Here is a 27,300-nt window from a genome sequence, read left to right on the forward strand (position 1 = left end):
GGCTCCTGTACCTCCTCCCTGATGATAGTAATGAGAAAAGGACATGTCCCAGATGGTGAGGCTCCTTAGCCCTCCTGAGGCACCGCCTCTTGAAAATGTCCTCAATAGTGGGAAGAGTTGTGTCCGTGATGGAGCTGGCTGAGTTTACACCCTCTGCAGCCTCTTGCCATCCTGTGCATTGGAGCCTCCATACCAAGTGGTGATGCAACCAGTCAGAATGCTCTCCACCGTACATCTGTAGAAATTTGCAAGAGTCTTTGGTGACATACCAAATCTCCTCAAACTCCTAATGAAGTAGAGCCACAGGTGTGCCTTTTTCATGATTGCATCAAAATGCTGCACCCAGGAAAAGATCCTCCGAGATGTTGACACCCAGGAACTTAAAGCTGCTCACCCTTTCCACTGCTGACTCCTTATTGAGAACTGGTGTGTGTTCTCCCGACTTCCCCTTCCTGAAGTCCACAATCAATTCTTTGGTCTTGCTGATGTTGAGTACAAGGTTGTTGTTGCGACACCACACAAAAAACTGACCTATCTCACTCCTGTACGCCTCCTCATCGCCATCTGAGATCTACCAACAAGAATGGTGTCATCGGTGAATTTATAGATGGTGTCTGAGCTGTGCTTAGCCACAGTCATGAGTGCAGAGAAAGTAGAGCAGTGGGCTCAGCACGCATCCCTGAGGTGTGCCTGTGTTGATTGTCAGCGAGGAGGAGATGTTACCAGCAATCCACACTGACTGTGGTCTCCAGATAAGGAAGTCCAGGATCCAGTTGCAGAGGGAGGTGCGGAGACCCAGGGTTTGAAGCTTGTTGATTAGTACTGAGGGGATGATGGTGTTGAACGCCAAACTGTAATTGATAAACTTCAGCCTGATATATGTTTTGCTGTTGTCTAGGTGCTCAAAGCCGAGCAGACAGCCAGTGAGATTGCATCCACTGTAGGCCTATTGTGGCGGTAGGCAAATTGCAGTGGGTCCAGGTCCTTGCTCAGGCGGGAGTCAATTCTATCCACGACCAACCTCTCAAAGCACTTCATCATAGTAGATGAGAGTGCTATTGGACAATGGTCATTGAGGCAGCTCACCCTGCTCTTCTTGGGCACCGGTATGATCGATGCCCTTTTGAAGCAGGTGGGATCCTCAGACTGCAGCGGTGAAAGGTTGAAGATGTCCTTGAACACTCCAGCCAGTTGGTCAGCACGGGTTTTCAGTACCCAGCCAGGTACACCATCGGGGCCTGACACCTTGTGAGGGTTCACCCTCTTGAGGGATGTTCTGACATCTGCCTCTGAGATGGAGATCACAGGGTCACCAGGTGCTGTGGGGATTCACACAGGTGTAGTGTTATTCTCCCTTTCAAAGCATGCATAAAAGTCATTGAGCTGATCGGTGAAGCATCACTACCATTTTGCTGTTAGGATTCGCCTTACAGGAAGTAATGGCATGCAAACCCTGCCACAATTATTGTGCGTCTGATTATGTCTCTAAATTTACACGGAATTGCCTTTCACTCTCACAATGGCCTTCCGTAGGTCATACCTGGACTTCTTGTAGGGGTCTGGATCACCAGTCTTGAACGCCACAGATCTGGTCCTCAGCAGACTACAAATCTGCTGGTTCATCCAGGGCTCTGGTTTGGGAAGACTGGTCTGGTCTTCATCAAGACCTGCGTGGCACATTCATCCACGCAGGTCTTGATGAAGTCGGTGACAGCCGTGGTATATTCATTCATATTGAAGATGAATCCCTGAATATGGTCCAGTCCACCGATTTAAAGCCGTCCTGTAAATGGTCCATTGCTTCCCTTGACCATACCTTCGCAGTCCTCACCACTGGTGCTGTGGTCTTCAGTCTCTGCCAATACGCCAGGAGTAGAAGTACAGGCAGGTGATCGGACTTGCCCAAAGTGCGGGCATGGGGTGGCATGGTAAGTGTTCTTGATGGTGGTGTAACAGTGATTGAGTGTGTTGGTTCCTCTGGTTCTGCAGGTGACATGTTGGTGGTCAGAGACTTCTTCAAGCTGGCCTGGTTGAAGTCCCCCGCAATGATAGGGAAGATGTAGGGTGAGAGGGGAAAGATTCAAAAGGGACTTGAGTTGTAACTTTTTCACACAGAGGGTGGTGAGTATAAGGAATGAGCTGCCAGAGGAAGTGGTTGAGGCAGGTGCAATTGTGTCATTTAAGAAGCACTTGGACAGGTACATGGAGGGGAGGGGCCTGGAGGGATATGGGCCGAATGCAGGAAATTGGGACTAGCTGGGTGGACAATGTGGTCAGCATGGACTGGTTGGGCTGAAGGGCCTGTGTCTGTGCTGTATTGCTCTATGACTCTCTATGACTCTATGATATAATGATTATTTTTTTTAAATAAGAAAGCATATTTAAAACACAACATTCAAATAAGCTAATTTAAAATATTCTAAAAATATAATTCAAAAACAGACAGCCAGAAATGAGGAAAAATAAATATAAACATGTTTTTGTTAAGACCTTATTATGTAATAGTCAAGGGAGACTTGTGCAACAACTACAGAGATCACAAAAGGATTTTTTAAAAATGTGAGTATGGAACAATGGCCAAATGTTAGGGAGTTGAAAATAGTTTCCTGACACATTGTGTGAGACAATTGGGCTTTGCTAAACACTTCTGAATGTGATGAGAGAAGATGAAGAGAGCGAGCTAATTGCGCTGAAGAAACAGAAGATGCAGAATGTACACCACGTGATTCAACTCTGACAGGACGGAAGGTTTACTCATGGGGGTTATAGTTTACTAAGTTAAACTGTGGTTGATGACATATCTGCATCATCCTTGTATGCCAATGGAGAACAGACACTAATACTGCACAGAAGAAAGCCAGAGCTCTCAATGAGCAAGTATTTGGCATGCTAGAGATTCTTGAACTGATTTACAATATGTCAGAGTAAGTTTTATCTCTCTGAGCCCATTTTTCACAATAGTTTAGTAGGTTGCATTGATTTACAGTGGATATGTAGTAGCTTCTGGATGGTTCTGAAGAAAGGTACACACCTGAAACATTAACCAGTTATTTTGCTTTATGCCTTCTGATGAACCTCCAATAATTTCTACTTAATTTGCAGATTTCTACCATTTGCAGTTTTTTTCTATTTATTTGTTCTGTTTCATTCAGTGCCTTTTCTTTTCCCAGAATATCAGCTTGCAGGAGTTCTGTTCTTCTCATTATTGTGATTTCAAATAGTTTCTTTCATTCTATGTATCATCATCCTTATCCTTTTCCCTTTGTTATGACTGTGTCTTATGAAGAATCTATCTGAAATATTCATCTTCTTTTCCCTTTTAAACTGTCAAATACCTTGGAATGAGGGGATATAGCTACAAGGTAAGGGAGTGATCATTTAAGATTGAGGTGCGTTGGAACTTTTAGCAGAGTTTGGTGAATCTCTAAACTTCCCTGCCTGAGAGCATTTTGTGGCTAGATCACACAAAGGAGAGATAGGTAATTTTTTGAAAGGTTGGGGAATTTGGGGCTAAGGGAATCTGGCACAGAAAAGGAAATGAGGCCTAGCATAAATCCGCCATGATTACATTGAACGGTGAGCCAGGTTTGAAGGGCTGAGCAGCCTGCTCCTGGTTCTACATTCTTGTGTTCTTGTTATCTACTTGTGTTCCAGCACTCTCTGAGGTGATTGTGTTGTTGAGTATGTTACTGATTTACCTAAGTTTGTTGATTATTGTTTTCAACCTAAATTATATACTTTTTTCCCCCAAATGATTTAATTCCACTTTATGCCATGTTCCCTTCTGATCCAGGGAGCCCAAAGTATTGGAAGGGTATGTATTTGTTTCCTGACAGTACTAGTGCATTGGACCCTAAACTAGTTATTTGTGTGTGGGTGGATGTATATTTGGGTTCAGGTGTAGCTTCAACCTCACATTACTCATATGCCTTTTAGCTTCAAGCAGTTTTTTGCCAACTAAACCTTTCAAACAAAACTCATCTCACCTAAATCAATTTCATTTGTTTACAAAATCAATATTAAAGCTCCTTGAAATAAATGTTCCATTACATTGCTTATTCTTTCATAAGCAATTTGTAGCTTTAATTTTACAACAAACAATGAGCTAATTATACCCAAAATTTAACCAGCAATTTTATTTCTCAATTTAAGTAGAGTTTAAATTTTGTTTGGACAATTGTAATCAAAATCAAAAACAGTTCTATTGTAACTGGTGAAATATAATCATCTCAAACATTTCCCTTGGTTCTAGATCTGATCTATGGGGTTTATCTGCAAGGTTATTTTTTGGCTGGATTTAATTAGCAGCTGACATTTAAGATAGATGATTTCAATTGAACTGACAGATAAATATGTTGTGAATGTCCTTTTATCATTGACATTATGACAAGGATTGAATGCTTCCAAAGTTAACGTAGCTTACAGCCAGAGTCACAAATTTTCAGAGCAGATATTTAGAGAGTATATCAGGAAGCACATAACAATTATTTCAGTTGATGGTAATTTGATCTTAACTGTATAATTTTCTAACTTGGCAGTAAAGCTCTGAATTATGACAATAGGGTTACCTTATTCAAATTGTCAGATTGTTGTGTCCTTTATATTCTCAGTCTGAAATGTGAACACTAGAAGTCCAAGACCATGATGCCAATATAATACATACGTGCATTCAATGTTAATGCTGCATAATACCAACTCAGCCAACATAAGACTAATTTATTTTTAAGCAAAAGTTTTAAAATCAGATTTCTGGAAGAGCTATTTATATTGTATTTCTCCCAAATGTTCCTGCTCTCCCACCTAGATTTACTGTTTTCCTTCATCCACCTATTTGGTTTGAGAAGGAGCCAATGGGCCTGTACGACATGTGGCCTGCTCCATGGCCAATGCTGCTTCGTGACTAGCCAACAGGAGACACCTGTTGTGGAACAAAGTGCTCTCAGTTTTTCTTCTCCAAGTCAGCAAACATTAAATCTCGCGTTTTGTTTGACAAGTCGTGATTTGTGGTGCCATACAGAGGACAGGTTGACCGGCAATTCTGAGGAGCACACGTTTTCCAGCACTTTAAGGTATTTATACTTTCTCCACATTTTTCCATCCAATTTTTAATCCTTCCCTACATGAGAGCAGTTGATATTATTCAGCACCTTCTAGACCACAACCAAGAACAGAAGGTCACCATGCCATGAGTATCAATGTACATTTCCCTTTTCTCATTCTTTCCTTATGTCAGGTATTTTTTAGTTATTTTCATGGAAGATTAGTTTAATTTTTTTTAACCACTCTGAAGTAAATGGTAGATTTTGAGAAGCCTAGTTCAACAAACTTGAAGCAGATATCAGAAAAATAAAGAATGCGAAGCCTCCTGCACGCAATCTTAAAACATGAAAGCAAAATACAGGAAGGAATTTGAAGTCCATCCGACCGGGCCCAATACCCGGGAGATGTCGAGGGACCTGGTCAAGATCATGGATATATCATGGAGAGGGTGAAGTAGTTCTCCATACTGCCACCTCCATAAATGAACATGGAACCAAGAGACTTATATCAACAAAACATGACAACGAATGGGAACAGGGGAGGGAAAACAACTGCTCCCTGGAGCCTGCTCTGCCATTCAATGCTATGGCTAATTCTGTCCTTTAAATCCACCCTCCCCACTCTATTACATATTCTCTGATTCCCCACGCACCCAGAGGTCCATTGATCTCAGCCTTGAATAAACTTAAAGATTGAACATCCAGACCTGCTGCAGGAGAAAATTCCTATGATTCCCAGCCCTCTGAATAAGGAAAATGCTCCTCACCTCTTCCATAAAAGGCCAGCTTGAACCTACACCCTTTAGTTATAGACTCTTTGGCCATATTTGGTTTAAATATCGTTAACAAACTTAACTGTTTTAGCTCAGGCAAAGCCTGTAACAATTACTTTAAAGAGCATTTGATGTCACATTCAGAGCATATTATCCTGAATGTAGTTACATTAATGTTTTTTCTCCCTTGAGGCAATATTGAAAATCAAGCTCTAAGCAAGGATTTCACCCCTCTTTTGCATATGGATATCCAATTATATGCCTATACCAATGTGGCAATTCAGAATAAGTGTAGGCACTTAAAACACAGAAAATCAAGTGTAAGTTTCCTTCTCTTGGGTTTGAATCTTAAAAGCTGTAGATGGCATGGAAACAATCTCAAATGTATAACTTGGGTTTATATATTTTCACCATGGAACTGAATATTTGAACAATATCTCCAATGTGTCACCCTTAAGCCCAGGCTCTTCAGCAGTTATCAAAGCTCAGGTGCCTTAAAATACATTTCAGTTTGGTTGGCTTTTTGATTTAGTTCAGTTGCCTGGATATGCTTTTTGTAGTACGTAATTAGAACTCAATTTTTATTCCTTCACTGAAGTAGGAGCTGTTGCCAGGACCACCATTTATTGGACACTCCATTCATTTACATTTTTTGGGCTTCTTTGGTTTTCCATTTCGACCTTGAATAAGGTAATCTAATGCTTGACAGAACTGTACAATTGCCAGCTCAGAAATTACCAACTGCATTGAATTCAGTTCAATTCCACAGTGGTCATGGTGTGATTCAAACTCTGAGTAGTTGGTCAATTGCCACAGCCATTAAATGACTACGCCCAATATAAGTGCTGGTCAGGCAGAGTTTACTCAAAATATTCAGCCCTCAATCCTGACATTAATCTTACTCATTTTAGTAGGTTGGTTCAAGGGACAGATTCACTAGCATAAGATTAACCCCTGTCAATGGATTATGACTAGAACCAGGGGCAGAAATGCATCTGCCTGAAAATTTTGAAACCGCTCCACTCTAGCACTGTGTTACATTCATTCATCAATTTTTAAACTATTTTTATAACAGGATATAAACCAGTAAACATTGCAAATTGTTATCATATTGGCAAATAAATATACACATTCATTCGGAAAGAATTTAAAAGTTAAATTATTGCCCCAATAAAATATGAAATTAAAATCTGTTCTTAAGAAAATATACATTGAAACTGGTTTGTACCATCATCGACGCAGAAGGATTTGGCTCCATTTTGCACAATTGCTCAATTGCATCCTCTGGAAAAATTGCAAAATTGGCCAAATTCCAGATTGAAGTGGTGTTAGGGCAGTTTACTCCTTGAACCAAGTCCTAAATGGGACCAATACAATTCTTAATGGGGCTTCACTCAATTTCATAAATTTCCCAACATTTTACTGCACAGCATTCAGAAAAGGACGTCACCCCTCAAAGGCAAACTCCCTTGTCTGCCATGGAAAAGACAAAGACACAAGAGACTACAGATGCTAGAATCTGGAGCAATACACAAAAAGCTGGAGGAACTCAGCAGGTCAGGCAGCGTCTACAGAGGGAAATGGACAGTCATCGTTTTGGGTCGAGACCCTGCATCTGGACTGACAGAGACTGAGGAGGATGGGGAGACGTCTCCCACGATCATGCAAGTACTGGTCAAAGAGATATGTGCACAGTGAGACAAGAGACAAGTATAATCCTAATATGAGATGGTTAAATTAGGGTCCTTCAGGAGTGAAAAGCCCTGCACATAAGAAAAAGGAGTAGGTGTAGAGCCATTCAGTCCCTTGTGAATGCTCTGCTCTTCAGTAAGATCATGGCTAATCTTTTCCCTCAGTGTCACTTTCCTGCACTAACCCTATATTCACCTTTTACTTCCTAAAAAACCTTTTGGTCTCCATCTTGAATATACTCAGTGAAATGGTTTGAAATGGCTTTCTTCTATATCGTAAGGAAATATGAGAATACATGGAAATATGAAGGCGTGGTACATACTTCCCAGAAACATCTTTATCCTGAAAAGCCATCCCTTCTCAGTTGGGAGAAACATCATTGCAGCAGGATTAGATCAGTTACAGATATGGGCGGAGAAATGGCAGATGGAGTTTAATCCAAGCAAGCGTGAGGTGCTGCACTCTGGGAGGTCAAATGTAAAGGGGAAGTGTACAGTGAATGGCAGGACCCTTAACAGTATTGATGTACAGAGGGATCTTGGGGTCCATATCCAATGCTCCCTGAAAGTGGCAACACAAGTAGATAGAGTGGTAAAGAAGGGATATGGCATGCTTACCTTCATCGGTCAGGACATCGAGTATAAGGGTGTAGTATGAAAGGCCAGGGGTCAGATGGCAGTGACAACACTACTGACCCCCATGGTCAGATGATAGCATTGCCTATTGGGTTGGAAGCTACACCACTGTCAATCAAGGGTCCGGCTGCACCCCACCCATCGAGAGCATACGTAAGGATTGGCTTGTAACTCACCTTTGTTCTTGACCCTGAATCATTGGCTTGTTTGAATTACCTGAATGGGCTCCACCCAGCTACAGCCCTATAAAAGATGGTACACGTGGGCAGTTCTCTCTCTCTTTTCTGATTGCTGCCGGGGTCGAAACTACAGGTGAGAGGGTGCACTTCCACAGGGGTCTAGGAGCGTCCTAAGTAGATTCCCAGTAGCATAGAGCCGTTTTGTCCAGATTCAGTGGGTTCAGACAATGTATTTGTTTGTTCCCTGATCATTTGTACTAGTTCATTGCGCGCGTGTATGTGTGAGCGTGTGTGCACTTCACCCCTGTTGCGACTCCCCCCACGTTTTGCGATCACCCAAGTGTGTGTGTGTGCATTTGTTCCCTCTCATTCTGTTCCAGCGTCTGTCTTTGTAAATAAAATTCTCCCTTTTGAAGTACAAAGACTGTGTGTCCAGATACCTCTATCTTTAAGATTCAAAAAAACCTCTCTCATAACAAAGAGTCAGGAAGTCATGTTGCAGCTGTATAAAACTTTAGTCAGGCAGCGTTTGGAATATTGTGTGCAATTCTGGTCACCCAATTACAGGAAGGATGTAGTGGCTTTGGAGATGGTGCAGGTTTACCAGGATTCTGCCTAGATTAGAGGGTATTAACTATCAGGGGAGGTTGGACAAACCTGGACTGTTTTCTCTGGAGCATCAGAAGTTGAGGGGAGACCTGATAGGTTTTTTTTAACAAAATAAACTTTATTTATAGTAAAAGACAAACTATATACAATAATAAAACAGTGCAAACCTTTACATTTGTGTATGGATCAATCATTAGTGTTACTTTTTATAAAACCCACAGCACTGATGCCATTCGTGTGGCTCCCTGGAGTGATACCCCAATCCCATATTTACAATCTTGAAGGGGCTTCCTCGCCTGACCCTGCCCCTCCCTCTCCAGTGGCGGACGAACCCTAAACTGTAGTCCTTCCCCACTGAGGCCTTGCGTTGGCTGCACCCAGCTTCAGTGCGTCCCTCAGCACGTACTCCTGCAGCCTGGAATGCGTCAGTCGGCAGCATTCCCCTACGGATATCTCACAGTGCTGGGAGACCAACAAGTTTCGGGCAGACCAAAGGGCGTCTTTCACCAAGTTGATGACCTTCCAGCAGCAGTTGATGTCCGTCTCTGTGTGTGTCCCCGGGAACAGCCCGTAGATCAGAGAATTCTCTGTTACGCAGCTGTTGGGGATGAAACATGACAAGGACCCTTGCATCTTTCGCCACACCCTCCTTGCAAACCTACAGCCCGCAAAGAAATGGTTATAACATTCTGAGAGGCATAGATAGGGTAGACAGTCAGAATCTTTTTCCCAGGCTAGAAATGTTAAATTTTAGAGGGTATAGCTTTAAGGTGAGAGGGGGAAAGTTTAAAGGAGATGTGCGGGGCAACTTTTTTTGCATAGAGAGTGGTAGGTGCCTGGAATGCACTCCAGGGGTGGAAGCAGACATGATGGTGGTTTTTAAGAGGCTTTTAGATAGGGAATGGAGGGACACAGGTCATGTGTAGGCAGAAGGGATTCGTTTTATTTGTCATTGTGTTTGGCATAAATATTGTGGACTGAAGGGTTCCTATGCTGTACTGTTCTATATTCTATGCATCATCCTGTCAAGGTCTTTAAAAATATTGCAATTTTCAGCAAGATTACCTCAGGGGAATATATCCTCATCTCTTAATTTCTCCTCATATAAACCTGCTATTCCAGGAATGAACCTTTATTGCATTCATTCAACCCCAAGCATATCTTTCCTCAGACAGAGAGACCAGACCTGTTGCAAATACTCCAGATGCAGTTTCTTCAGGGCTCAACAAAATTGGACTCAAATCTTCTTGTAATAAAGACCAATACTCCATTCGACTTCCTAATTGCTTGCTGAACCTGCACATGAAATGTTAGTGATTTATGTGCAAGACCACCCAAGTCCCTCTGAATAGTGATACCTTTCAACCTTGAGTTCTGAAGAAGGGTCTTCAACCTGAAACATTAACTTCTGACAAATGAAGCCTGACTGCAAGTGTTTCCAGCACTTTCAGTTATTTTAGATTTACATCCGTGCCTTTTTTTGTTTTGCACCTTTAAATCTCTCATTATTTAAAAAAATACTCAGCACAACGGAGCAATACGGAAAGAAACTTCACAATCCCACAAGAAACGTCAAGGCAATTTGCACATCATCATTTACACCTCAGGAGTAGAAATCCAAGTTCCTGAAATAAAGTGCCACTCACCAGAAATTAAGGAGGTGTTGTGGCAAGACGGTAAAGTAACTGGAGCAGGGATTCATTCATTCACTCCTGACTGATTATTGATATACTGTGTCAATGTAATGATTGCAATGTGCAGAGACTCCCTTGGTTTCCACTGGGAAATTTTATTTTGCAGACTCCTTATGAAAATCATCTCTCTGTTAGGGAGACCAGTATGTCCCATGCAACCAACCCCTTCTTCCTCCACTTCGCTTGGAGATGAGGCCACAGAGGCTGAGCAGGGACATCTCCACAGCAGCCTTCTTCCTCCTGCACCTCTTGGTCCTGCTGGTCTCCAGTGTGTTCGTCACGGCCCTCAAGACTCCAGGTCAGCTTACCCCTCTCCCTCTGACACTGGCTGATGTCTGTGGCTTGCTAAATGATTGAGGAAGTCTCCTCAACAGCCTGGTGTGTTCTGCTGGTGAACTGGTCTGATGCAGGCAACAAAATCTCAATCTGAAGCAATCTTTGACGTGTTCCACAACTGCCCCTGCTCTGTATCGATATGTTGGTGTATCAGTGCTCAGCTGCTGTGTTTGGAAAGTACTTTGGTGGGAGCAACTGCAGAAGTAGAGGGTAGCTTTTCACCTAGAGTCCATCCTTTAAGCAGTGCCGGCTGTCAAAAGTTTATAGATTCCTGCAGGAAGAACGAATGGCACGTTCTTCCCAGAAACACGGGAGTGAAAATGAGTAAATTCTCCCCATAATCCAACGTCATTTGCACACACGGAGGGAGTGCATACCCTCCTACTCATAAAAAAAACTCTGGCCCAGTAAGAAGAGCCTTTACGGGCACATTCCTTCTCACTGAAACCAAAAGAGATGAAATAGTTTCTTATAGAGCGCAAAACCTGGGTGACCTCTTTGATACTGCAGTGAGCAGCAAGTTGTGAGAGGTGCCAGAAATTCGCTGAAGATTTTCCCACAGAATGTCACATGTCAGTGATGATAGCCATAGAAAACCTGCAGCTGTGAATATATTGTACGGCAGAGAGGGCCAAATGTGGTGACTCTGCAGACTCGGTGGGAATAGGCTCTTCATTGCCGAGCATGTCATTGCTTCCTACCCCAAGGTCCCCAACTTGCCTTGAGTGGCAGTCACAGCCATCACGGCACCTACAGTAATGGAGTGCTGCTGGGGTGTCACACTGAGGCACCCATTTCATGAGAATGTCAGCAGCTAAATGATGAACAAAGCACTCCCTGTTAGTTTAAGCACACTCTGTGTTCTTTGTTTGGAAGGTGTTTGAGGAGCTTGCAGTCAGTTCTGAAAGTGCACCTCAGGTTTTCCCATGTCAGCAGAGTGTTCTTTATACAATGAAATAAAGCAACAATCTAGCACAATGTTTTCCTAGTTCTGAGTCTGTTCCATGACAATCTTAGTTGTGGAGTTTTCTGCTTCAGTTTATGTTGGTACAGGGGGAATTATGCATTATACAAATAATGATATCATTTAGTACCAGTCTGATGCCAAGAAAACGTGACTAGCACATGGAAGTGCCTGGTCCAATTTTGCGTCTGGCATAACTTAGCTTGCTAGTTATTTCCAGAGTGATCCACATGATCCACTTTCTAGTCCATTGTCTCATTTTATTGCCAGGCAACATAAATACACAGATGACCCTCCCCAACCCTCTGCCAACAACCCTCTCCCCTTCCACAACCACAAAAACATCAATTCTACTCAACTAGACTACCAGGAAATATGGATATTTGCTCACCATTAGACAGACAGCGCAAAACAGATTCCTGCACAAAACCGCCAATGATAAAAAATAAATAAGTCATCAGATTCATAAGTTTGCTTTCAGCTGCCAAGCATAGAAGCTCCCCCTAGACTGGACTGGCAAGTGTCCAATAACTTTCTGGACTGCCACAAATCAAAGCCCCGACTAAGCTGTCAGGAATTGGATGCCTCCACTCAAACTCAGCCCACCTTGTCCCTACATTACTGGTGAATATAACAAATACTCTTTGTTACTGTAGCTCCAGCTGGGGACAACATGCCCTCTTCAGAGAAAGAAAACATCTGAAGTAATCTAAATTGAGTAGCATGTTGGTATTAATGAGTTAAAGCAAACTTATTCAGGTCACTGCTTTTCATTTCATAAAAATGTTCCGCACAGTATTCTTGTAAATCCATCAGTGCTGAATCTGTGTGGACTTGTAGCACATTCCGTAAGGCAGTCACCAACAAATGACCTGTCCCAAGCAGAGTCAGTGGTGTTATGGTGGGCAAGGCAAGGATGGGAGGTAGAATCTCCAGCTGAGCAACCTAGGCAGGGGCCAGCTAAGGAAGCTCAGAAGCAAAAGAACTTGTTTTTCATTTGCAACCACAGAGCGTATCATAAACTACTCTGAAAATATACAGGCCCGCTGAATTTGGGAGGTGCGGTAGACTGGAAGTAGTGGACCCTGCTCCTGACCTTTGCCAAATATTCAGGGTCAGAGGTTTGATCTGTTTGGTTAAGGTATTGAAGACTGATTGTACCATGACACCTCACACCCCCACTGCCCTGCTCTGAAGGACCATTCATGGACTCATAGAAGCAAACTGTTTGGCCCTTTGCATCTGTGTTAACTGAGAAAGAGTTTGGCTCTAATCCTGTTGCTTTGTAAATTATGACAATTGTGCGCCTAGGTACTTTTTAAATGTTAGGAGGGATTCTACCTCTACCATCCTTTCAGGCAATGAGTTCCAGACCTACCACTTTTTGGTGAAAACAATGACTCTTCTTCTCCTCTCTGGTTCTACCCTCTGGTTATGCCCTCTGGTTACTTAACTTAAGGAAAGAAAGTAAGTTCCAGCTGTCCTCTCTATTCCCCTCATAATATCATACTATTCCTCTCATAATATTATGCTACCCATCCTTCACTGATCCAAATGAAAGAATATCTATCCAATCTAATCCAATCTTTTCTCTTGCTAACTTTCTACAATCTTTGCAATATTCTTGTAAATTTGCTCTATTCTTCCAGGTGTCATCACATTCCTCGTAAATTTCTCAGAGTCACAAGTCATAGAGTTATACAGGATAGAAACAGGCCCTTTGGCCCATCTTGTCCATGCCAACCAATGTGACATTGTGAGTTAGTCCCATTTGCCTGCATGTGGCCCTTATCTCTCTAAGCCTTTCCTATCCATGTACCTGTGCAAATATCTTTTGGATGTTGTAGTGCTTCTCCCACTTCCTCTGGCAGCTCATTCCATATACGTACCATCATCTGTGTGGAAAAACTTGCCTCACAGGTCCTCTTCAAATCTTTCCCCTTTCACCTTAAACCGATGCCCTCTGGTTATAGACTCCCCTACCCTGGGAAAAAGACTGTGAAAATCCATCTTAATATGCCCCTCATGGTTTTATAAACCTCTATAAGGTCACCCCTCAGCTTCCCTCAGTTTTAGGAACACAGTCCCAGATTATCCAGTCTTTCCTTATAACTCAAGCCCACTAGTCCCAGCAAAATCTTTGTGAATCTTTTCTGCATTCCCTCTAGCTTAATCACATCCTTTCTATAGTATGATGACCAGAACTGCACACAATATTCCAGGTGCAGTCTCACCAACGCCTTGTATAGCTGCAACATAACATCTCAACCCTTGTACTCAATGCCCCGTCCGATGAAGGAAAGCATGCCATATGCCTTCTGCACCACCCTGTCTACCTGTGTCACCATTTTGAAGGAACCATGTACTTGTACCCCTGGGTCTCTCTGTTCTATAACATTCCCCAGGACCCTGTCATTCACAGTGTCCTATCCTGTATAACTTCCCAAGATGCATCACTTCGCACTTTGTCTGAGTTAAATTCCATCTGCCATTCCTTGGCCCACTTATCCACTTGATCTAGATCCTGTTGTAACCATAGACAACTTTCTTCATTATCCACCACACTACCAATTTTGGTGTCATCTACAAACTTACTAATCATGCCATCTACATTCTTATCCAAATCGTTAATATATATGACAAACAACCGATCCCTATGGCATCCCATAGGCCTGCAATCTGAAAACCAACCCTCTACAACCACCTACTATTACAACCTTATTATTCCTACAGCTCTCTGCAATCTCCCTACATATTTGCTTCTCCAATTCCCACTGATGATTGGGGGCCTATAGTACAACCCTCCAAAGTGATCTCCCCCTTCTTATTTCTAAGTTCTACCACTATATCCTCATGAACCCCAGGAATACCATCTATAAGTATTATAAAAATGCAGCTCTCCTTTTTCTCTTACCTCCACCTTTATCAATACCCTGGAACATTGAGCTACCAGTCTTGCCCATTCCTCCATCTTGTTTTGTAATAGCTATAATATCCCAGTCCCATGTGCCTATCCATGCCCTGAATTCATCTGCCTTACTTGTCCAGCTTCTTCTAGTAAAATAAATGCAGTTTAGTCCATCAGACCTTCCTCAATTCCTGTCCTGCACCAACTACTTTGGGTCCTAATTCCCTGCCAGACTAATTTAAACCCTCCTGAGTAGCTCTAGCAAATCTCCCTGCCAGGATATTGGTCCCCCTCCAGTTCAGGGGCAACCTGTCCTCTTGTATAGGGAATCTCTGCCCCAGAAGAGATGCCAACGATTTAAGAATCTGAAGCCCCCTCCTCCTGCACCAGCTCCTCAGCCACGCTTTCTTCTGCCCTATCGTCTGGTTCCTACCTTTTCTAGCATGTGGAGTTGGGAGTAATCCGGAGATTACAACCCTTGAGTTGCTGCTTTTTAGCCTTCTGCCTAGCTCCCTATATTCACTCTGCAGGACCTCATCCCTTTTTCTACCTTTGTTGTTGGTACCAATGTAGTACTCTAGCTATAACCAAACTACTGTTTCACATTGTTCATATGACTTCCCTGCTCTTAGAGTCTATGACTCTGACTAAAACATCTGGCTCACTCACCTGCAACCCTGCTTTCCTACTCTTTAGGAAATGTATTTGACATTCTGTGCAAACCTATGATGTGTAATTCACGTTCCAGGGTGCACTGAGCATGTTTTTGATTCAAACATTTTTGGCAGTTATTTTTAATAAAAGACTGAAAATTCCTAGAGGACTTTCCTTTCTGCTATACTAGAAGAACTCAACTGTATGGTTTGCTTTGAGGCAACCAAAATGTCACCTGTTTCCTGAAGGCATCAATCCAGCAAAATGTGATTGCAAATTTTATATTTAAGGTGAAATTGCATCTTTCACATTGTATTGATGCACTTTGAATTGAACATTGCTGCTGAGTTACAAATGTTTCATGAAAATCAAATATTTATTTCTATATAAATCATTGTAATGAAAATTGTTCTCCCTCCTAAAAATGCTAAGGATTGTCTTTTTATTAGAGCTGTAATTCAATGTGGCTGAAATTTGTCTTGGTCTATGGTGTAAAATGGTTAATTTGGCTTGAGTGAATTGAAAAACTTCGATTGGTCATAGAAGAGAGAGGGTATAGGTAGAAGAGTGTTTTTTTCTGACTGTAGATCTATGACCAGTGGGCAGAGAAGTGGCAGATGAATTTCAAGCTGGACAAGTGTGAGGTGCTGCATTTTGGGAGATCAAATGCAAGAGGAAAGTATACAGTAAATGGGAGGACCCTTAGGAGCATTGATGTGCAGACAGATCTTGGGGAAGTCCATAGCTCTCTGAAAGTGGCAACACAATTGCATAGGGTGGTAAAGAAGGCATATAGCATGCTTGCCTTCATCATACAGGACATTGAGTTTAAAAATCGGCATGTCATGTTGCAGCTGTATAAAACTTTGTTTAGGCGACACTTGGAGTATTGTATGCAGTTCTGGTCATCACACTTATAGGAAGGATGGAGACATTTTGGAAAGGGTGCAGAAGAGGTTCCCAAGGATGTTGCCTAGATTGGAGTGTATCAGCTGTTAGATCAGAGGTTAGACAAACGTATTGTTTTCTCTGGAGTGTTGGAGGCTGAGGTGCAACCTCATAGAAATATATCACATTATGAAAGGCTATATAGATAGTCAGAACCTGTTTCTCAGGCTGGAAATGTCAAATACAGAGGTCAGAGGTTTAAGATGAGAGGGGGAAAGTTGCGAGGCAAGATTTTTTACACAGAGAATGGTAGGTGCCTGGAATACGCTGCCAGGGAGGTGGTGGATGCAGATATGAAAGCAATGTTTAAGAGGCCTTTAGACAGACACATGAACAGGCAGGGAATAAAGGGATGTTGGCCACGTGCAGGCAGATGGGGTTAGTTTAGATTGGCTTCATGGTTGGAACAGACATGGTGGGCCAAAGGGCCTGTTCCAGTACTGTTCTATGTTCCATGTTCAAAGGTTAAGCATCAGGTATTTTGCTGAAATCTCTCCACCTTTTGCTCAGGGAATGTTGTTATTTGTGCTCTGAAAGGGCACAGACTCTGTTGGAACAGAAAATTACTTCTCGGCACATGATTTATAGCCTTTATATGGAAAGAATGGGTACTGTACTCAAGAGCAGGACCTAGATTATGTGGGCAAAACTAAGACGCCAATTTGTCCCTCCAATTAATTTAAAGAAAATGGGAAGGCTGCCAGCACTCCTTGCAGTGTTCACTGCCAACTTGCCTCACCACAACATCAATACAGTGTGCTGATGCCATTTAAAAGAAGCTTGCATCTCTTAAAGGTGAGGTGCAGTTCTCCACAGGCAACTGCTGCTGGAAGTTGTTAGTGACAGGCACACGTCGCAAAGGTCCACTATTTTTCTGACCATAGCAAGGCAAGTTCCCAACGTGACTGGCTAGAGAGGCAATGACTGAAGCAACATTAAAAAAAGGGGACAGAGGGGAGGGGTCACCAGAAGTTAGAGAAATTGATGTTGGAGGCTACCAAGGCGGAATATAAGGTGCTGTTCTTCCCTCTTTCTCTTCAGTCCTGATGAAGGGCCTTGACCCGAAATGTCAACTGTCCATTTCCCCTCCATAGATGCCGCCTGCTGAGTTCCTCCAGGATTTTGTGTGTTGCTACACAATAATAGGGAACTGGCAGGCCCAAGATGGGGGCCACAGTTCACCCGACTGGAAGAGTGTATGATGGACATCATGGACAGAGAATGCAAAAGGAGAGTGGTGTCTAGAGAGGCTAGAGAAGTTTTCCAGAGATTTAAACCAACTTGCCCTTCATTGTTGTTTCTCTTGAATGTTATCCTTATGCATGATGCCAAGTGAACTGCTGTAGCTTTGAGGAGGCTCAAGAAACTCCGTTGACCCATTCTTTAAAAATCCATTTCTTGTTCCAATTTGGTTTCTGAACTTCAAAATTGTCTTAAATGATCATCTTGGAGACTGACACACCATGCAGTTCAGAAAGTTGGCTAACGGCACCTTCTATGGAAATGAGTACAGCATCAATACTGCAGGGAGATAAGACGGTCTGGGAAGCAGCTCACCAGATGGAGAGCTCATGTCTGAACCCTGCTGTACAGGGGACAGAAGAGGGTCCAACATACATAAGAAGACTGATAGCAAACCACACAAAGTTCTTCAGTGCGCTGGTCATCCAGCTCGTGGACATGTACAGAATGTTAGAGCACATGGAGCAGGCCAGGCCTGACTTGTTTGCTGTATTGTACAGGCTATCAAGACTTGCAATGAACCAAAGAGAAATTGGCAGCTTTATGACAATGGATGTGGACGCTGTAGTGATGGCTTGGATGGGAGCTCAGAATGCAGCTTTCACGCCTCTGGGATCATGCGTCTCCTCTGGCATACAAAGCCTGAAGGAATGTGTGAATTGGAACATCAAGAACCTACTAATTTGACTGCACTCTGCTCTGGTGCATAGCAATGTAGCTTGTCCTGAGTGACATTACATGGGCAAAAAAGTTGCCTGACTCAGGATTGCAGCGTACTTGCTCCTGTAGCAGCCCAGGCAGTGCCAAATAACCAACACAGATTTCCAGCAATCTGCAATAGCTAGAGAATCTTGAGGTTGCCCACATATCAATTTCATGGACTTCTATATAATCTTTGTGCACTGGGTGGGGTAGGCACCAGTTAGGAGAACCTCTCAGCTATGAGTTTCTGCCTTACTTTCCTGATGGCTGGTATCTCTGCTGGGTCGAGTTTGCCTTCTACATCCCCAAGTCCATCTCCTTCCACCCCTTCTTGCACAAGGTATTCCTTGGAACCTCTGCCTTGTATTGCTTGATTGTGGAGTGACCAATTGTGAATTTTGGCACTCACTCTGGGCTGACTTGAAGGACATCTCAGCAGACTGTTGTTTCAGGGACACTAATAGTTCCATAGTCAGACCACTTGATGCTTAATGGCTCTCATCATATCAGCTCTCAGCATGTGACCAATAGCAATGGGAATTGACTTCCAACACTAGAGTGTGTGCTGCATCACCTGGCATAGTAAAGTCAATGTGGCCCCTAAATGTTTATCCCTTTGGCTTCTTCCAAAACACTTCTGTTGGCTTCTATAATATCAATCAGCTTGTGACTGAACTGATAAAGCCTTCTTGTTGGAGCCATTGCTGGTTCCTAATGAGGACACAAAGACCCATCTGCTGCAGAAGGAATCCAGGCAAGTCCCGGTGCTCTTTCTTATTGTTTGTCTGTCTCCACAAGGAAGATGATGCTTGTCAACATATCAAAAACTGACTGAAGTTGTCAATGTCATCAGAAGTGACTTGGAAGGAGCCAGAGGCATAAGCGTTTAGGGCTACAGAATCCTTTACTGTGCTAAGCAGTGTAGTGTGCAACCTGGTGCCAGAATCCAATTCTCACCATAACTGGTGGCATGGATATTTTTCCAATTCCTGATTGTTGAATTGACAAACAGTTACCCAAACAACAAAGTATCTGGTCCAGAATGACTAATCGTCATGACAGAGTGATGGAGATGAGGGTCACTTTAAATACTCCATGTGAAAAATGCTTACCAATGTGATTTGATGGGCTGGTCAAGGAAGTGACGTTTCAGGTGCACATGGAGTCCAAATTAATACATGTGATCTGATTCTGGCATAAGACTCTTCTTAAGGTACTTCAAACATACCTGCTTTTTATATCAGGCTGGGACCAGAAGGTCCATTAGTTTGCTGGAAAAACATCATTGGTGGCTTCTGGTGTGCTGCAAAAACTCCATTTATAATGTCAAGATGCAGGGCAACTATGGCCTACTAATCCAATGCAGCTGGTGTTTGTCAGAAAGACATACATTTGTTCCTTTATTTGTGATTACTCAATGGCTTAGTATTTCATGTCAAAGTAGTTTGAGTTCACATTTTACCAGGGTAAGTTTAATGAAATGTTTGAATATTGTTCTATGTATAGGGGTATTTGACTTAATACTTGTGCATAACCTGTGATAAAATAATACATTTCCTACATCTTTTCCGCCAGAGGGAAAATAACTGACCTTATTAGCTGAATTTATTTCCCGTAAGGGAATTGAATTCCTTGCTTAAGCCTTTATAAAAATGTCACAATGGTAGAAAGCAAAGATTAACAACAAGCAACAGAGACAATCCAGTTCAGCTGAAGTGAATCATTGGTTGTGAGCAGCAGCAAGAGTTCATGAGGCTCAAGCACTCAGAGTTGATTTCAGGTTTGCTATTCATTTCCTTAACAGATCACTCTGCTCCAAGTTCATCTTGCTCAGTCCCAATGACCAAAGTGTAGCCACCAATCTTGATCAGTGTGGCGGCAAGCAACCAGAAAACTAATTTGAATCCAGAATATTCGCTACTGTTTTCAATGGGGGCAAGGCTATTATAATTATATCTATTTTGCCAAAGGTCTTGGTGGAGTGGTGTAACTGGCCCAGAAACTTTGGAGGTCTGAAATAATAAATTGTAGTATAACCCACTTATGCTATAATTTCTTGGAATGTCTATATCAAAATAAAGCTAAACGCCTTAGACGTGTCATTGGAATGGCACAAATTTTCAGTAAATTCCTGAAAATCTTGTCATCTGACTATTCTAGGAGGTAAAATTTCAGCTAAAACAAAAACTGATGGCTTTGACAAAGTAATAAATTTACTAGTTCGCTTGAAGGTGCTTTTCTTTTTCAGTGTACTAACTTCAGTAAGCTAGGTAATGCATTGTTTTTGACTGTGAAACTTTTAACTCATTATTCAATACAAATGTGTAATTGGTTTATTAAAAATTGGTGACAGGAACAAATCAAATATATAGCTGGCTGAAAAATACAATTTAGGTAAGGTGAATTCTGCTCAAAATAGGAATTCTGGGTTCAGAGAAAAACAAGTCAGTAAATATGAACCAGATGAGAAGTAATAAAAAATAATGGAAATACAATTCAAGGAAGGGATTAAGGAAGAAGAAAACAGACGGTGCAGTTGTGCTAATTTCAGAATTACATCATTTATCATTAAAAGGTTTTCATAAAATATATCTTATTGATAATTATTAATGTTGCAGTTGTAAAGAGAGTAAATGTATACTGCTACCACAATGAAAACTTAGAAACTTATCTTTGGTCAGTAATGGAAAGTTTTCTCCACTTCATAAAATGTTGTTAATTTTTGGCATGGTAGACAAAAGGATGAAAAGAAAATAATAAAACAGTTGGAAAATGTCCACAACATGCATAAACCTAAAGATGAATTAGTATGCTCATCATAACCTTTCTAGGTTATTACGTTCCCTAAAATCAGGAAGTGTTTGGGACTACCTGTCATTGAAGAACCGGAACTAATGAAGGATAATGGAGACTGATTTTCCCCTTAAAGACTTCTGACATATCTTCTGGATCAGGATTTCACTTCCTCAGAGTGATGAATTTCACACATCTTCCTGCCGCCAAATTGTTGGGACGTTCTTCCACAGACTTTCAGGCATTGTCCTCTCATCAGGAGAACTGGATAGTAGATATAATGGTTCCATACTGCCTTTTCCACAGATTATGATAATCATCTGAAGTGATCAACTCAGTCAACTGAGATAAATTCAAGTGAATGATGAACTATGTGGGCATATAAGGTTCAGTTATTAATTGCACTACCATACCTGTAACTGAGATTGCAGAATGTTAAGCTTATCTTGTAGGCAAAGGTTTTATCTTATATTCTACCTGTCTACTGAATCCAGTCCAACACTTATTGTGAATTAACACCTAAAACAGATCATTTTGTACTTTTCTTACTGCTGCTCTGGGAGAATGCTGTGTATAAATTGGCAGCCATATTTCCTGTGTTACATTCCTGAGTACATTCCCCACTGGCTGTAAAGCACTTTGGGAAATCCTGTGACTGCAGAACGTGCTGCATGAATCCATCTCCTTTGTTCTTTTTTTGCTACAGATATAACCTAATATTATGCAAAATCACAACATACTGACATAAATTACATGGAATTATATCAACATTTGTGAGTTTCCTTTTTTGACGACTTTTTTCCATCTCAACAAAAGGAAAAAAAGACAGGTTTTATACTTGATGATGCTCCTTTTAGACTTCAGTATATTAGCAAGCAAAATAATTTCTAGCAAAATTATTGACAACACATTGCCTTATAATGGATAAATACTTTAATTAAGTGTGAGTGTATATAAGCCATGATAATGTAGTCTTGGGTATTTTACTGCCGAGCTCATTCGTTGATTTACATGACTTGGCATGTGCATCAGTGTCATTTAATCCTAAATGTTTGCAGCAAAGAGTCATAAATTTATATTGATGTAATCTTCAGCGTCAAACAAAACTCATTTATGAACTAGAATGTGGTTGTTAAAATGAATAATTTACCACAAAGGAAATGATTGCACAATCTGTTGAAAAGCACCATCTAAATGGACTTTTCCAAATACTATTCATCTAAAACCCACGTCAGCACTCCTACTTTGAATCCCAACTTTAAAATTCTTATTCTTCTTTTCAAATCCTTCCATGTCTTCATTCCTTCTTCCCTTAACAATTTTCTCCAGCCTCATAACCCTGCAAGATATCTGAGCTCCTCCAATTCTGCCTCTTGAACTTCCCTGATTGGCGGATGTGCCTTCAGCTACCAAGGCACTAAAATCTGAAATTATCCACCTGAAATTTTCTGCCCTTCAACATACTTCTTGAAACCTACCTCCTCGACTAAGCTTTGGTTATCTGCCCTCAAATTTCCTCATGCTCCTCAGTAACATCCTGTGAAGTGTTTTTGTAAAAATGCTATACAAATAAAAGTTATTTTTGTGTTAATACTTACAGGGTTTTGGGAGACTACTTTCTTGTTTTTGGCCACCGCCATTAGTTGGATAAGGGTAAAGATTGAGTTAAACATGTAGGAGAAAAACAAATTTTTATGCAGTGTTATCCGTTGGCAGCTGAGACTCCTAGAAGAGATCAGAGAAGGAGGTTAAAGTTAGTAGCATACAGTCAGTTCAGGCTCTGAGAGGATTTCAATCATTCACAAACTGGACTTTAAAATATTGGCAGCATTGTGTTCGGTACTCTTCACGTTTACAATAAAGAAACCCCCTTTTGTCTTTTGGCAGACACCAAGGTTAATTCTCTTGCCATAAAGGAAGAGGTGAGGTGCATTGGGCGTTGTTATCTGGGTGAAACTCAGGGAGGACGCATGGGCAGGAAGCTGGAATGAGATTGGCTACAGCGGAATTTCCTACTGCAAATAACCATCAGTCCAATAACTGGGAAAATCACACTTGAGAGACCTCTTCAGAGTAATATGGTGGAGTGCCTGAGAATATGACTAGCTTCAGATTCACACTGGGTACCAGTAGAGAGATAATGGAACATATATGAAGCCTGGAGAGTTGGCTTGGACAACACCCAATTACTGAAGGAGGTCCCTTCCCGAATGTAACAAAAGACCTTTGTAATTTATAAGATTCTCCCAGTTCACCTCATGATGTCATTCATCTGTTAACACAATGATAAAAAAGCAGCAGCCCACAGTTGTAATGGGAATCTTTTGCACTCTGGCTTTTAATGTTCTAGACACTTTCTGAGTCATGACCTCATCACCTTGTAACTGTGAATGATACATTTCCAATAAAAATAGAATATAGAGTTAGCAATTTGAGATTATGCCGTCTTCCAAATGAACTTCTGCCTTACATTTTATGTAGCATTCTTAAAGAAAGACTTTGAAATACTTGAAACTAATATTAATCCATGCTTGCAGAAGCCAAGCCAGTCACCTCCTAAATGTGTTAAAACTCAATCACATAATGCCTCAATCCACCGCATGATTTGACTCTATGTTCCCCCAATGCCCCTGCAAGATACTTGATCTCCAACTCCCTCTTACCCTTCCTTCTCATCTCATCCTTGGTGTAATGCAGGGCTCAATCCCTCATTCAACTGCCTCTTTCCCAAACATCACACCAAAAGCCCCCAATGTCTTCCCAACAACCCTCCTGTTACCTCCTCCCCTGACCAAAGCGCATAACTAAGACTCCTCACGCTTTGACCACAGTATTGGCCCAAATGGGTTCCTAGCTGCCAATCATCCTGACACCCCCTCCCCTCAAGGCTGGTTTTAAAACAGGTTTTCAAGATGATCCTTAGCGACGTGCACCAATGCCCATCAAGTATACCATTATGCATGCACAGAATTTTTAATCTAGGGGTATTCTTTGACTCAGTGCCCCCATCATATATGATACCTCTTTGAAGTATTTAGGGATAATTTTTTGCACTAACAGTGCTATGTAAATGAAATATTAATGCAAGTTGTTTTGTTGCAGTTGTCAAGAAAATAATACAGCGAGAAGCAATGACTAGATTATGGTAATTGAAAAATACTCCAGACATTACACCGTATCCTTTTATATTTGTTCTTTGTTCAGAATACTGATTACAAAACTCAAGGTAATGATTTATTTGTATTTGCAGTATTAAAGCTGTGGGTTGGTGAACAACTTTAATATTGGTTTTAGGATCTTCATGATAAACAAACATTAAGTATTCAACTTCAATTTCCCAATTTCCCTACTCCAAGCAATGAGTCAACAGTGTGATTGATCTAATCATAGAGTAAGACACAATTACAAAATTCACCATGTGACCCCACCTCAAGAAGTGTTTACACTGTGTTAAATACTTCGATATATTGCCGTAGTTTGGAAGGATGGACCTGTAATCTACAACAACAGAGAAGTCAAGTTTGATGCAAAAAACGGTGACATACTTATGAAAGAAAAGGAGACAATAACCAACAACTCTTTATAATTTCAGTGAGTTTAGAAAACTGGAATGGAAGTTGGGTGGTCAGCAAGTAAGTGGAAATGAGATCAAAAGTGAAAAAAAAACAGATATAGACAGGAGCGATTTCTTACAGCCCTTGTACTTTAGGCAGTAAAATTTTGCCACTGTCCAGGACCAGGTTGGAAGGGAAAGCAACCAGGTTGGGAGAGAGTAAGGGTTTTTTTTAGAAACCATGGTGTGAAAGGCAGATGCAAGGAAACAGTTGGAAGGATTATTGTAGTGAGAAGACCAAATAGCAGAAAACTTAAAAATACTGTTGCAAGTGAATTGGAGAAGAATTATTTCCAAGGACAGACATTGAAGGAATTGAGATTAGAAGTAAGCAAAACAATGAGTAGTGTACAAGGAAGGGCTGGTAATGAGTGGACATGCAGCATGATAAGACAAGGTCAAGAGCTGTCATGAGTTAGGGTGGAGAATTTATTTGTAGGGAGAGGTTAAGGAAGAACAGGAGAGGTGTTAAATGAGAGACGACAAGGTTAGTTGAGATAGGGATTTAAATTACAGAAGACAGAGAACTTTTCTGAAGTTACTTTGCCAAAATACTACAGAGTTAGAAATAATTCATACACAATTCAAGTTACTATTTTTTCTAACTCATCTACAAGGGCCCAAATTTATTTAGTTTTGCTGGTGGTAGCTTTTTATAAGTGACTGCCTTTGCTGATGAAACACTTCTATTACACATCTGTTTCCTGAGCAAACATATATCATTTTTGTTTTGTCTACATTAAAATCCATCCACAACTTCTGCTATGTTGTTCCTAATCTGTTGGAACATAGTATTTCTCCTTAATATTTATGCTCTGCTGCATACCTTGGTGTTATCTGCAAATTTTATTTTATTGAAAACAATATACTTCTTTTCTCTCTGCCGTTTATGAGAAACACGGGGGACTTCTGAATATACTCCTGCTGTTCTACAGCAGTTACTGGCTACAGCTGGCGTCTTTTCCATTTATTATCAGCTTATTTACTTATTGCCAAGCAAATTTTCAATCCACTCAGTATAATTATCATGGTCATCATATCCATGCAGACATGTTGCTAAAACAGTCTTATTTTTAACTCAGGATGTTCTTCAGAGTGTGTTGAGACACCACAAGTATAAATCCAAAGAACAAAATATCAGGTGGTGGCGGGCACCAGATTGTGGGGTTAGGGGTAGTCCTGAGATTAGGAGGGAGTTAGGTGGAAATGCACAATCATGGTGTAGTGGGGGCCTAAGGATGCAGGCAATTAGTTATGCACGGGACTCCCTGCTCAATGCTGCAGTGTGAAGACCAGGTTGCCCTGGGAGTACTCAGTGGTGGTCACTTCCTGGACAATGTCGTTCAAGTTCCCCTGTAATGCTCCAAATAAAGCATTAAAGCGGGGAGAGTGACTTCATCCTTTGTGGTTCTGATGCTGAAATCACATTAGCATTGCAAAGATGACTCATGACCACAAATATAAATCCCAAAAAGTTGAGGTTTAGTTACAAGGCAGCACATTAACTGCACTTTGAGTCTCCAGGACATGCCCTTTTCACGTTACTGCCATCGAGGAGAAGGTACAGGAGCCTGAAGACCCACACTCAATGTTTTAGGAACAACTTCTTCCCCTCCGCCATCAGATTTCTGAATGGTCCGTGAACCCATGAACATTATTTCTCTTTTGCACTATTTATTATTTATTTTTGTGTAACTTATAGTAATTTTTATGTCTTGCACTGTACTGCTACCGCAAAACAACAAATTTCGTGACATATGTCAGTGATAATAAACCTGATTCTGATTCTGAAACTCAATGCAAATTGAACGTCCATTAAATCATTGCTTTCTTAGAGAAGCAGGAACATCACAATAGTCTGCTAATAGAATTTGCAATACAATAGAATAAACACATGGCCTTAGAGGTAACAGCATATCCCTTGGTTAAAGATATTCCACACTTGTACGCTTAGCTACCAGCTCAGAAAATAACAAAATCAAATCTGAGTTTTGCACATCTTTGCCAATAGTTCTGCAGAGAACTGCTGACATTTCTCAATACGTGCTGGCAGGTTTCAGGGCTCCCACACAAAGACCCTGCTCCACCAGCCATTTCTCCCCTGCAATCCACCACTGAACTTTACATGGAATCCAGTGTGGAGCAGAAGTGTGTTGAGATCCCCTGCACTTGCACTTCGGGATCAGCTCTTGGAGTCTGTACCTGGATTTGCAAGCCTATGCATTGGAGTGCAGTTGTAGGGTGTGAGGAAGAAAGGTGAAAATGTTACAATTTCTATATTATTTTTGTATTTCGATTAATGCTTTAATGATTTAAGTGCTTTCCATGCTCTTAGTTACCTATTCCTTTATATAAAACAAATCCTATTTTTAATTAGTTATTTTTAATCCTTTTTGAATGCTTCTGAATGTCAGAGGCTTCCATTGAATTTTCCTGGGTGAAGCTTCTTCTGGCCAATGATGTTCAAGGCCCTCTTGCCTCTCAGGGCCTTGCTGCTCAGTACTGGTGCTTTCTAGGCC

At 41.4% G+C, this 27,300-nt stretch overlaps 1 protein-coding gene across 1 annotated transcript in view; it reads right to left on the bottom strand.

Moving 5' to 3' along the window:
• The window catches only part of calcr (calcitonin receptor), a 103,101-nt gene that overhangs the window by 41,658 nt on the left and 34,143 nt on the right, over window positions 1-27,300 (bottom strand). The window contains exon 7 of the mRNA XM_052016926.1: window positions 22,767-22,893. Coding sequence (XP_051872886.1) covers window positions 22,767-22,893 — 127 coding nt within the window. The remainder of the gene's footprint in view (window positions 1-22,766; window positions 22,894-27,300) is intronic.

This window comes from Pristis pectinata, chromosome 5 (assembly GCF_009764475.1).
Source record: "Pristis pectinata isolate sPriPec2 chromosome 5, sPriPec2.1.pri, whole genome shotgun sequence".
Classification (NCBI taxonomy): domain Eukaryota; kingdom Metazoa; phylum Chordata; class Chondrichthyes; order Rhinopristiformes; family Pristidae; genus Pristis; species Pristis pectinata.